The 14,262-nt window shown below is 38.3% G+C and overlaps 1 protein-coding gene across 1 annotated transcript in view; it reads right to left on the bottom strand.

Annotated features, from left to right (window-relative positions):
* The window catches only part of DCAF7 (DDB1 and CUL4 associated factor 7), a 30,587-nt gene extending 16,635 nt beyond the window's left edge, over window positions 1-13,952 (bottom strand). Inside the window, exons 1-3 of the mRNA XM_015831508.1 lie at window positions 13,694-13,952; window positions 11,447-11,605; window positions 759-870 (exon numbers count right to left, since the gene is read on the bottom strand). Coding sequence (XP_015686994.1) covers window positions 759-870; window positions 11,447-11,605; window positions 13,694-13,831 — 409 coding nt within the window. The 5' untranslated portion in view covers window positions 13,832-13,952. The remainder of the gene's footprint in view (window positions 1-758; window positions 871-11,446; window positions 11,606-13,693) is intronic.
* Window positions 13,953-14,262: the final 310 nt, after the last annotated feature.

Consider the following 14,262-nt stretch of genomic DNA (forward strand, 5'->3'; position numbering starts at 1 on the left):
TCCATACATTGATGGGCCTAGCTGTTCAAAGTCTCCCAGCCCACAACAAGTTTCCACATGCCAGTGCACACTGCGCTTCCGCCACACTCTGACACAATCATTTAATGACTTGTATGATCACTTAACTACCCTAATGGTGGGAACTAAGATTGGGATCATTCACCAAGTGGGTGCCTCACTTAATAATCATAACATTTTACAATCCAAATTCTGGGCTCAGTTGTAATTTTAAGTTGAAGATTATCTATAGTAAACCTCTCCAGTATTTGCAATAGGTCAAGAACAATCTTTTTATTTCATGAAGTTTTTACTGTTGAACAAAAAAGTCAAAATGTCCATAGGAAGCTCTTCCAAGGCTAGTTTAATTCTCTTGATAAATCTTATGCTGAAACTTTTAGGATCTCCTATGGCAATAATTCCAGAAAATTGTTGGTATCTTTTCTTGGAATTTTGAGAACAGATGAAAATAAGCCCAGTCAGGAAAAAAAACCCCAAAAAACCTTCTCTAATCCCCCTTTCACGTAAATTCATGATATATCTCCGTCCATTTGCAGCTAACTACTCCACCCAATATGTTAAGGCAACCAGTCACCAAAAGATTGTCTACTTCTTATCTAGAAAATAATTCAAAGCCTACCTTTGGCTAGTTTTTTGAAATATTGGTCAACAATTTTCTTAGCTAAATTTATAAATAGAACTCTTAGTTGTTTTAATCATGTTACCATCATCATTCTGCTACATTAGTATTTGGACCTTACCTAACAGATAAGGATCCACTTCATTCCAATCAAAGGAGGTCAGTGGAGCACAAAAATCAGAATTCTTATTGTTGTTCAGCAGACATTCTAGCCTGGTCTCTGTTTCACCCACCTGAACAAAAAATATCAATACATACTTGTCATCACATTGAGTTAATTTACATATTTAGAAGAGTATGGATTCCTTAAAATTTAGGGAAATGGCCATTCTGTATTTAGTCCTCCAAAGTCTCATGCTTTTCCATGACTCTGCATGCATTTCATTGCATCCAGAGAGCAATACCAGAGACAATATATAGTTTTCCCATTGCAATTATTGGATTCTTCATTATATTAAAATACAGAATTCAAGAGGTTTTTAGTTAAGTTGCAGGGAATTCCTTATAGCAACAGAGTCATACTTTTCCTTGAACCCTTAGATTTTGAGGGGGCACAGAAGAAAATCCAACTGCATGAAAAAAAAAATCTTTATTTCATGTAATTTTAGATTTAATTAGAGGTATCAGCAGAAGCAATGAAAGAAGCAAATGACAAGAACATTGTTGTGTCCTGCACATATAAAAGGGGTGGCACTTGCATAATGGTGCAATGCTGCTTTCAATTTGACAAAATGTCAGATCTTCTTGGCTATAATTTAATCTAAATCTGATTTCCTTTTTAAAGTTTCTTATTCATTTTTTAATTAAAATTTATACAGATAGTCCTTGACTTACAATTCATTTAGTGTCCATTCAAAGTTACAACAGTACTAAAAAAAGTGACTAATGAGCATTTTTCACAGTTGCAGCATCCCCATGATTATGTGATCAAAATTCAGATACTTGGCAACTGGTTCATATTTATGACTGTTGCTGTGTCCCAACGTCATGTGACTCCCTTCTGTGATCTTCTGACAAACAAAGTCAATGGGGAAGACAGGTTCACTTAACAATCGGTTACTAACTTAACATCTGCAGTTATTCACTTAACAACTGAGGCAAGAAAGGTTGTAAAATGGGGCAAAGCTCACTTAACAAATGTTTCACTTAACAACAGAAATCTTGGGCTCAATTGTGGTCATAGGTTTAGGACTACCTGTACATCAGCCATTTTGCTATTTGGCAACTCTAGGTGGCTTACAATATAATAAAAAAATAGAAATAGAAACCATTATAAATATAGAAACTGATTAAAATTACAAAAGATTAATTATAGAGTAAAACATCATAAGTTTAGAGCAGAGCAGTGATGGTGCCTTCTCAGTCACTGCACCAACTGTAGAAGATGACCAGGCTGAGCCTGACGGTGGGGTTAAACGTGTCATCAGTTTGGAGTCACTATGCTCTCACAAGAGACTTAAGTCCATCCCCGCATGAATTCAGTTTACTCTTATCTACCGGTAGCACGAATTTGCCTTGACCATTAGTAGATAAGATTCCTGTATATAGGCAGGAATACTTGGTTTCTTGTGCTTGACATCAACCACCTCCAGCCTACAGCTTCTCCATCAGGGCCCCACACCAACCGGCAAATCCAGGTTTTAAAGCTCCTTGTAAAGGCCAGAAGGGCAGAGGTAAATCCAGTGGTGGAATTCAAATATGTGAACAACCGGTTTTCTGTGTGAATGCGGCTTCCAGAAGTCTATTCTGGGCCTGGACAACAAAAAATTAGCTATCGGTTCTGCTGAAGTGGTATGAACCGGCTGAATCCCACCACTGGGTAAATCTCATGTGCTGGGAGAAGATGTTCCAAAGGGCGGGGGCTGTAACAGAAAATGCTTTTCTCCTAGATTTTCACCCTCTGCTGAAATTCCTTGGCTAATGGGCTTTGCACTACTAGGTCCTTTTTGCTAGAGTGAGACAGGCCAACCCCTTTGGGGCAAAACCGACAGTTCCTCAGATGTCCTGAAGCCATGCCATAAAGGACTTTAAAGGTCATTGACCTACAATATATTCAGGTTATTATTAATTGTGATTACAATAAGTTCAATGTTTCTGTTTTTTAGGTGGAATTACCTGATTTATAAAGTACTCTTTGTAAGCAATCTTCTCATAAAATCTCTCAAGAAACTTAAACTTCAATATTTTACAGCACATTTTTGTGGATTTTTTTATCCATCAGATACAAGAAATATAATCTCAAAAATATAGATATTGGATTGTATTATTTTTGCTATCCATTCATGAGATATGGACAAATATCAGATTCCAGGATCTACTTTATTTTTTAAAACAAATCATCAAGATCTACAAACCAGAAGTAAATAAATATTTTCAGTAGCATAACTATGCACAATGCTTTCACACAAAAGCAGAGATGACAGAGTATCAAATGCTATGTGAGATACTCTGATGGGTGTTTAGAGATGCAATTTTATATGTAATGAATATGAGACCCCATTTGTTAAGCTGGGCTCTAGAGATTAATTGGAATTGTTACTGTAATAGATCCCTGTTACTGCAACCTATCTACCTAAGTTCCTTGACTTCATGGCCTGATGGTCCCAAACTTCCTCAGGCTTATGGTCTTAGGGAACTTCAAACTGCTTTCTCTGAAGGTAATGTCTGAGATGATTTGGAAGTTCATGGCCACACTAGGATAGTTTTGGATCTGATGCAATTTGTCAAGGGCTTAACACATAGTGGTGATCATACACAAAATCTAATTTTCTTGTCAAAGCAGTAGCTTGACAAATTACTCCCTTGGAGTTGGAGAAGATTACCACTATTTTCCTGTCAATGGTCAAATCACTTTTTGATTGCCTTGATGTTACTCTCTGCTGCAGAAAGGCTGAGCCTATTTGAATATCACCCAGGCATTGATGGACTTTATTTGGTTTCACAGGAAGCTTGGAGAGTGTTCCTGCAGGTCTGGTGCATAGTTTGACTGTGGCTTCAGTCACCGCCTAGAATAAGAAGGTGGTTGTGAACTCGGATCAGATCATGCTTATGTGGCTTTTCTCCTGCTGTGAATCCCAGGGCTCCTTTTGGTTCATAGAGGAGCAGAAGGAAGTAAAAATATAAGAGATCCTGAAAGCAGTGCTTAAGGACAATGAGGAACAAACTCAATGAAGCACGAACTACAGCTATTATTAAGACCTATGTTATGGAGGTAAAAGTGGTAAAATATTCTGTGGATAGCTGTCCTGTTTAGAAAGACTTGGTCCTTCCTGGAGAACTGGAGATTCTCTTTCAGAGCCGCTGTAAGGAGTATTCTAGGCAACTTCAGAAAAAGGTATTTGGATTTGTTCCAGGCTAGACTCTGGCACTAAGGCAGATCCCATGAAAATAACTGAGACTTAGTGTGGCTCGGTTATTTGGGGTAGGTTTGACCCTGTTAGCTCTTATGAAATGGAGAGGAGTTTTGGAATTGCAAGCTTGCCACCTATATATTAGATCCATGTACCTGCTGCATTGCTAAGATTTTTTGGGAAATCATGTGCAACTGGTCCTAGTGGTGGTGAATCTATCACTGAGGGAGATCAACGTCCTGCCAATGTTGAAAGAGGTGTTGGTTACCACCTCAAGAAGCCTTCATTGGATGACTTCTTCCTGTGTCTGAATTGCACTTTTTGGGAAAAATGTGGAGAAGGTGATCACACTATATCTTCAGAGTATCCTGAAAGAAGAACATCATTTGGACTCCTTTCAGTTGGGTACAAGACTGAAACAGCACTGATTGTGTCTGTGGATTATCTTTGGCAGGAGCAGGAAAGATTAGTATGCCCATTCTGGCTCTTTGATCTGTCAACAACCTTCAATATCTGGATGTGTTCCCAGGCATGGGGATCAGGAGGCTGGCTGGAGACCATATAGTATTATCAGTTTATTAGATCTGTTTTCCCCTAAGGGGTCCTTATAGGTTTTATATTTTAGTTAGTTTTGACTATTATTTTGTAATAAATAATAAACTAACAATAACCCTGTTGTTAACCAGTCAGAGTTATTTGACAACATATCTCACGTTAACAATTTTTAAGGGTAGCCAACAATGTATCACATAATACATACAATACAGCAAAAAAATATTAAGCAGATTAAAATACATATAATGCTCAGTTGCATAAATAGAATAGTGTATATAATGTTATAAAATGATAACAGTAATTCATATAGAGCAATCTCAAAGGAATCCATTTCTCCAGTATAAATTAAATTAATAATGGATTCAAATATTTATTTGTGAACCATTTGAAATAAAAATAAAAAATAAAAAAACCAACAAGACAAAACTAGACAAGAACATTAAAAAAGTGAATTAAGAGGACAAAAAAAACAACACATCTTATCCTCCCTAATTGAACACTAACAAATATATTGCAACAATAGCAGCTTCCCCCTTACAAAACAGGTCCAAAATTTATAAACTTCTACTTCTATTTGCAACCTAATTTGATTTGTCATACATTGTATATATTAAGAAAAAAATAGTCAATAGGTTAATCAACAGCAAAGTTAAAGTTCAAGGCCCTCTGTTAACAATCTTGTTATTGTAATTTACTTGTAGAAAGTCATTAACTCTGATCCATCCAGAATCAAATACCCTCGTTTGGCTCTTAATAATAAAACCTTTCCTTAGGATTTTATTTGGGAATGTTCCCAATGATTGCATCTTATTTCTGAAATTCATAGATCTCTACTGTAAATATCTCTATAGTATCCATTGTTGAAAAAATCTTGGAACATAGAAAAACAGAGTTGGAAGGGATCTTGGAGGTTATCTAGTCCAACCTGCTGCTTGAGAAAGAGACCCTATATCATTTCAGACAAGTGGCTGTCCAGTCTCTTCTTGAAAACCTCCAGTGATGGGGCACCCACAAGTTCTGAAGACAAGCCACTCCACTGGTTGATTGTCCTTAGAATCTCTTGTATTCATATTTCTTTCAATCTTTTCTAGCAAATCTATAGTTTTCAAATCAAGTACTTTCTTCTTCATATCTGGCAGCAATAGATCAGATTCCAATTCATCAAGTTAAAAATCAAGTTCAACTGTTATTTCCTGCTTTTGGATATTGTCCTGTGTTTAAATGCAAAGCCATTGTTGACCCATCAGATATTTTATTTATATTTTCAAAAAAAAAACAACAACTCTAGACTGGAGAGCATTCTTTTTTCAAATGCTTTCCAGAAAACTTTCTCCTTTTAGAGACAAATGCACTGTTCTTCCCAAAGACAGGAGAAGCAGATAAATCATAACCCAACATCCATAGAGAAAAGTTGAGATATTTTTTTTCTCCCTAAATAAAAGTGATTGAAAAGGGGGAATTTTCCCATCAAAAGTTTAAATAGCAAAGATCAGAGCTTTTTTTTAAGAGCTAGAAAGAACAACATTTGTAATATAGTCCTGTATAGGTTTAAATCCAATCAGATGACTTTCATTGCCAGAAAATGTATTTTCATCATGAAATTCCTTATAGCAAATGGCTGTAAAATAGATCAGCAGTGAACTAATACTAAATCAGAAGATAGAAAAACTTTAAAGGGTGCAATTAAAACCCAGGTGTACTTTAAAAAAAAGAACAGCTGAGGGGAAAAAATGGTAAAAGACCTGACCTAACGATTGCTCGATTGCTCCTTACCAAGAATTGTGGTCTTAAAGATCCCCTCTTCTCTGTAGGTGTACAATCGTCCGAAGGTCATCTTGGGTCTTTCCTAGTCTCTCTTTCAAAAACAGGGAGAAAAGCTGCCAAATAACTAACTTTGGTGGCAAAATCAGCTGTCTGTCAGCGGGAGAAAAAGAATCACCCGCTGCTCAGTATGCCATCTTGGGGGAAGTCCCTAAAATATGTTTACTGAATAAATCACAAGTGCTTGAGTTTAATCACCCCCACTAAACCATAAATCATGGTTTAAAAACCACAATGAATTCTTGTAACAAAAATGGCAAAACCAAACAAGACTTCATCATGCTTTAACATGGTGTGTGAATCCAAATTCTATTTCCATCTTTACAAATTCAATGATTGCTTGGGATAAATAAATACTTAAATTAAGTCAAAAATTATTTTAGCATTTGAATGATACCAAAGGTCATCTAAGAATCTCTGTCTAACCTAAACAGAGATGTTTATTGTAGAATTACAGAAGGAAGACTGGTATGTAAAAGAATGCCAATGTAGCTGCTAAAAATGTAGTAAGCAATATATAGGAATACTGATTGTAGGACTATAATACAGAACACAGTTATACTATTGCCATATAAAACATTGTTTTCACTTTGTGTAAATGTGAAACAGCAGTGAATCTGAACTTTAGCTAGGAAAGTTCAATTTCTGATAAGTAAATACAATTTATTTCAATTACAATTATTATTAATTGATTTTATATGCATCAAAATTGAACTTCAACATACTTCTCTTATCCCTGTCAAATACCCGGGCAGCTGATGCAACCGATAATAATTCTTTCAACTAAAATTCTTACAGAATCTTCCTGAACACAATTTATTCACATGAAAGGTTACAATTGTTTTATTTATTCACTTTATGCTACCCATTGTCAAATACTCCGGGTGATTAACAAAATCAGCATAAAATAAAAAGCAATAAAAAATAAGCAAATCTGTCTATATCATAAGCAAATTTGATAATACCAAAATAATAGACCAAAAATAAGTAAAGTCATGGGCATGCCAGATTCCAACTTTGACTCACAATGTGCCCTCCCTCTGTGTTAGATGTAAAAACCAGATCTTGAATGCCTTTCTGAAATCCAGCAAGGAAGGTACAGGGAAAGAATGAAAAAATATGCATTAGCCTGTTTCAGATGACAATCTTGCATAGACAGATCTTGGAGGAGATCTGATTGCATGAATAGATGAATATGGGAAAAGATGGTTCCTCAGATAATCTTATCAGAAGCCATGGAGGACCTTAAAGATCCTTAAATCTCTTCTGGGGACCAAGTGGCAAACAAACAACTGCTGAAGAAATGGAGTCACCCAAGTATATTGAGATATATCCAACACTGCCCAGGCACCCATATATTGTATCCGACATAGCTTCCAGATGCTTTCCAAGAGCAGTCCTATATACAGCATTATGATAATCCAAGCAAACAGTGACTAAGATATGAGAGAACTGTGAGGAGAGCCTTTTGATTCACAAATGTATCATTTATAAATGTAATTGTGCAAAAGCTATCCTTTCCATAGTGCTATCTGATTAAGTAGAAGCTGTGAATCCAAGATCCTTAAATGCAAACTGTTTCTGACCAGGGTAATCAACTCCATTCAGAGTCAGACAGTCATTTCTCTGGAATTATTTGATCCACAAAAATCTAAGCCACTCTGCCTCTGTTCCTCCTTATTCAGAGTTTGACAGCCGCCATGTACTACTAGATCACTATTTCTATTGCGTCATCTGTTCAGTCCATAACCAAGATGTGCAGCTGCACATCATTAGCATACCTATGATACCAGATTCTGTAACAACAGATGAGCTCCCACAATTGATTTCAGAGATGTCAAAAAGAAGCAAAGAGAGTAGAAAGACATGAGGCACTCCACAAGCTCTATTTTGTCCACAACAAATTAGTTGAGCAGGAGGTAAATTATAATCTTTTACAGAGGTAATGGAACATTCCTTCAATCCAAGAAGCATTAATGCTTGAAATTTAGTATTTGCCACTTTACAAGAGGCATGAGGGTCCGAGGTCCAAATGAAAAGTGCAGAGCTGACATTATATATTCATTTCCTTGGGACTCACAGGTCGAAATCAATGCAAGAACAATTCATAGGACAAAGTTGCAATCACCTCTCTTACCACCATCCAATTAGGATCTAATTCTATTAAAATCTGAGTAGTTACATTTGTCATATTGGTCCTTTAGATGTTCTAGATGACCATCTTGCCTTAAAAGGAAACAAGTCAATTTAAAAAGAGTTGCTAGGGGCATTCAGCAGATGCAATAAGAATGGTCAAGTGTTGGTTTGACATGAGCTCTAATTAAAGTCCATCTAGATTCAAAATGGGGCTTCCAGCGATGCTCTAGGCATCTCTACTGCTGCTTCTTATCATTGAGCTACTTATAAACCAAGGAATGGATTTGGGGAGACAGCCGCAGTGCAACCTAGTCAAGCACCCTGGTTATCTCTTTATTCCACTGGGCAACAGGATCTCAACTGAGCTGCTCACCAGCTCACTCAAGGGCACTCTAAAAATGTACTGGATACATTTGGTGCCCAGAGTAGGCCAATCTAACAAGTCCTTCTCCATTAGGGGTGGGTTAGTTGCAACATGAAACTCTATAGCAGTGATGGCGAACCTTTTAGAGATCGAGTGCCCAAACTGCAACCCAAAACCCACTTATGTATCGTTGGGTGCCGGGTAGGCGTGGCCCATTGGGTGGGTGTGGCTGCGGTGGTAACGGCAGACAGGGTGGGACTAAAAAGTTCAATCAATCAATTCCAACTTTGCGAGATCTTTTTTTCCCCCGCAAGAAGTTGAAATTGATTGATTGAACCGGCGGCGGAGGCCTAAAGCGAAAAAGTTTTATAAAACCCAGCTGAAGGCCTAGGACTGGGGCGAGGGCGCGTGTGCCCACAGAGAGGGCTCTGCGTGCCACCTGTGGCACGCGTGCCATAGGTTCGCCACCACAGCTCTATAGCTATCATGATGATCTATCCACAACAAGGAGCTAAGTTTGATCCCTCCTCCATTTAAGATCATGTTCTGTCTGCCCCAAGATAAAAACCAGATGTATTATATGATCCTTTATGGGTGTTGAGTCTTTAATACATTGGGCCAGGTGCACTGTCATGGCAACCAAGAACTCCTGAGCTGCTCTAGACCCTTCAGCCAGGACAGGCAGATTGAAGCTCCCCAATACCAGTTTGGTAGCCATAGTAGGAATCCTGCTTTGCAACAGGGGGAGTGATATACCAGCAGTAAGCCCAAAGACCCCTTCAAGTATAATCACACTAACAAATTCTCACATGTTTATCTAGAGTAGTATCCCTTGACGCTAGCAGAATTTCATGGATGCCAATAGCTACCACCCACCACCATCCTGGGACAAACTGGAAACCTGGAGGTGAGTGAGTAGACCTTTGAGAGATGAACTTCCCCTTTCCCATGCCATTCAGATTTTGGTAATGCAAGCCAGGTCTGCCCTTCCTTGCATAATTTTGGATGAGGATGGTTATGTTACAAATCTGGCATACAATAACAGTTGAATCCTCACTGTTCCAAGCATTTCTGCGCTGAACTATTTCAAGATAGATAGATAGATAGACTAAGACAGACAGACAGACAAACAACCTTTATCGTCATTTTTTTACTGTGGGCACAATGGCACACATTAAAAATGAAATTTAGTTGCTTGCTCTCAAAGTGTATGCATACATAACACACATTTAAACATACTGTATACAACACATGTATAGACCTACACCCTTACATATGTAACATATGAATATTAATCTTGAATACATAATGGAAGGAGGAAGCTTTAGAGTTCACAAGGTTAATACTGTATGGAACAAAACTGTGACTGAATCTGGATGTTCTGCTTCAGATACCACGGAACCTCCTCCCAGAAGGTAACAAGGAAAACAGGTCGTGAAGAGGATGTGTAGCGTCCCAATCGTACGGACCCTGCTCAAGCAACGCTTATGTGCTATGTCCTGGATGGAAAGGAGGGAACTGCCGGTAATCTTTTTTGCCATCCTCACCATTCTCTGCACTGCCTTCCTGTCTGAAGCAGTGATGCTTGTAAAACAGACTGTGATGCTGTATGACAGGATGCTCTCAATCGTCCCTCTGTAGAAAGTGCTAAGGACAGGGGAAGGAAGATGTGCTTTTCTCATGCAACATAGAAAATGCAGGCACTGCTGTGCCCGCTTCAGCAGTGTCTCGCTGTTGAGCGACCAAGCCAGCCTACTTGTTAACTGCACACTCAGGAATTTGATCCTGGTAACCATTTCCACAGGTGAATCATTAATGCACAGAGAAGTGTGGCTGTGCCTGCCTTTTCTGAAATCAACAATGATCTCTTTTGTTTTTCCTGTATTTAAAACTAGGCTGTTTTCCTTACACCAGTTCACCAAACGCTCAACCTCCTTGCCGTAAGCACCCTCATTGTCATCATGAATAAGGCCCACTATTGTTGCATCATCTGCAAACTTCACAATATGGTTGGTGGCAAACCTAGCACAACAGTCATGGGTCAACAGGGTGAACAGCAGCGGAGTTAGGATGCAGCCCTGAGAACCTGTGCTCAAGAAAATGGTGTTAGAAATATTTGTTCAGCTTGCACATATTGGGGCCTGGTAGTAAGAAAATCAAGATTCTAGTTGCACAAAGAAGTGTTTAAGCCTAAAAAAATAAGAATCCATATATCATTACATTAGGGAAGGCAGACTTTCAGATTATTTGTAATATATTTCTGATGAAGTGCTAAAGAATTCATTCTTTTTACTGATAACTGAAGAGCTTACAGGTGAAATGACGATTTCTTGAATTGTCATATGTCTGTTGAACACAGTGCCATATTTGTGATACTGTTGTGGCCTTACTAATATCCTGGTACATTATGAAAATATTCTGAGAAATCTATGAAAAAGGGCAAGTTACATGCTTCAAAAGCCATACTTTTTATACTTGGATAGGTTGAGTATAATGCTTCTTTGTAGTTCATAAGAGCAGGTCTGCTACTGTTTTTTTCTTAATTAAAGCAGAGAAGAATTATTTTCTAAATGGTCTACTTACTCTCCACACACGCAGATAGTCACCACTGGTTGCCAAAAGGTCTGGATAAACTCCTTTGGTATCTGGTATCCACATGAGCTTGGTAGTAGGATAGGGGTGATCAAAAGTATTTCTGCAAATGAATTCAGAGCTTTCTTCATCCAACCCAACAAGCTGAACCTATGAGAAAAAAGAAAATATATATGTGTGTGTGTGTGTGTGTGTGTGTGTGTGTGTGTCTATCTCTGTGTGTGTTATGTGCATGGACGGGCATACAAACACATTCATTCATATTCCAGTTCATCTTTCACGTACATGTTCTGAAGTTCCAAATCAGAACAAAGACCAACATAGCTAAGGAAAAATGGTTACAAGTGAAACTGATCAAGTAAAACTAAATAAATTCCAATATCCAGATGGTATCTATCTAAGACCTCTTGAAGTAGTTAAATATAAAATTGCCAATCTTTCACAAAAATAATACAATTCTTTTAAACAAAGGATTGGAAAATGTGATTCCAATTTTTCTAAGATTAAGAGGCAATAAAGGAAGTTAGGGTCTGTTTCTGGGAGGAAAATTGAAATAATTGTTAGAGAAAATAATACATAGGACTAATCTGGCTGAAAAGAAACCAAAGAGAAGTCTTGTCTCACTAATCTTCCAGCTTCTTTGAAAATGTCAAGAAGAGTAACCCAAAAGATATTCTACACCTGGACTTTCAGAAAATCTTTAACAATCACCAAAGGCTTCTGAGCAAACTCAGCTGCCTTGGGACAACAAATGTTCTTATGCAGGGGTCTTCAAACTTGGCCCTTTTATGACTTGTGGACTTCAACTCCCAGAATTCCTCAGCCAGGCACGTTTGAAGACCTCTGTTCTTATGGACAGGCAAGTTTTTTTTTAATTAAAAAAACTGAGAACAAGAATAAATGAACAAGATTATACTTGTAAGACATGAAAAAGAAATTTCTCAGGGACTAGTGTAAGGACTGGTACTTTTTATTTGTATAAAAACTATCTGGAATTAGGGCTGATCATTGAAGTTGCCATGCTGAATACATAAATGATTACATACCTAACTATTTAGATCTGCCTTTAAATCAAAAAGTAATTGTGATGTGCTACAAAAACAACCTTCCAATCTGGATGAATAGGCTTCAGAATGATGAATGCAGTTCACTACAAATAAATGTAGGGTGCATGTTGGCACATAAATTTCAAATGAATTCCAAAAATGCATGTCACTGATTAGAAAAAGTATCTTGGAGTCAAGGCGGATGGCTCAATGACTATATCAACCAAGTTTGCAGCTGCTATAAAAATGTTAAATTCCAACCTGGAGTTATTAGGAGAACTAAAAATAGAATTGTCAGTATAATATTCCCTTTATATAAATCTATGGTAAAACCACACATTAGCTACTGTTTTGGACACATTTTAAAAATGATATTACAGAATTAGAAAAGGTGCAAAAAAGGGCTACTACAAATATTAGAGTGGAATACCTCCTATATGAGGAAGGATTACAGTAACTGGGGCTCTACTTTGGAACAAAGAAGGTCAAGGGGAGACACAACAGAAACTAATACTAATGACTGTTTACTATTTTCTGAAACAGAATGCATGAATTAAATAACCTTGTAAATTTAAGTTATAAATAAATGCTCCTTGTAGAAAAACAGCAAGGAAAATAGTTATAGACCTCCAGTTCAGGCATGACTTTCCCAAATGAGTCCATTTGGTCACTATTTGAATAAATTCAGCAGGGCTCTTAAGACTTAACTAAAATACTGAAGGAACATGCAATAGGCATATCTCAAGCAAACTTTACATCGTGGACTTATCAAGTGTAAATGCAATAACACCTTCTAAAGCTGTTAAGATTGAAAATGAATACATTCCTTTCTCACTTCCTAGAGCAGCAGAAAGTGCGCAGATGAAGTTTTTCCTCCTTTCTTCATCACACAACAACAACAAAATGTCCTAATGGCCCCTGCCTATCGCGCAGCAGTCTGACCACCAACGGGAAGGGGCAGAGATGCTCCGAGAGCAAACCTAACCAAACTTCCCGAAGCAGCCCTGCCTCTCGCGCACTCTGATCCTCCTCCCACCCTTTTTGACGCTCGCTGCCTTTAACTGGGCCGCTGGCGGCGGAGGGGACCGATTGGGATGCGCTGAACGAAGCCCAAAGCTGCAGTGCGGAACCTGACACTAAGCCGGTCTCAACAATGACTTGTTCTCGCCCACTGACCTGCCAGGTGGCTCACCTTATTATTGTACTCTTCTACGAAGCTGCCTAGGGCAAGTCGAAATCGCTTGTCAGGCCTGACGCTCCAGTTCATGGCGTAGACGGTCCATGGCGCCTCGTACTTGTAGATCTCCTTGCGCTTCCCGTGCAACGACATGGCGGGCGGGAAGGCTTACTCCGTCAGCCGCTCACGACCTCCTTTCGAGGTATCGCTCCCGACAGTCTTTCTTCACCTCACAACGACGATGGCTAACCCTACTCCTCCATTCACCCTATTCAAACTCTGATTTCTCATTGGTTCTTGACCATGCCATTCCTCAACTCCAAGGTCTCTCATTGGTTTTCCGAAACGTCCACCTCGCTCAATCTCCGAAAAAGATTTACATATTGGCCATCATGGAATTAACCATTAGTGGAGAAAGTTGTCGTTCTTGGGTAAAGCCCGCCTCTTTCATTGCATTTGAACGTATCAAGTATGATTTAGTTAGTCGCTCTCATTAAAAAAAAAGAAGAAAGAAAGAAAGACATAGAGATAGAAATATAGAACTGGTTTCTCTGTGCGTTATTTTGGTTTGTTCAGAGCATTTG

The sequence above is a fragment of the Protobothrops mucrosquamatus genome, unplaced genomic scaffold (assembly GCF_001527695.2).
Source record: "Protobothrops mucrosquamatus isolate PMUCROS unplaced genomic scaffold, P.Mucros_1.0 scaffold_257, whole genome shotgun sequence".
Taxonomy (NCBI): domain Eukaryota; kingdom Metazoa; phylum Chordata; class Lepidosauria; order Squamata; family Viperidae; genus Protobothrops; species Protobothrops mucrosquamatus.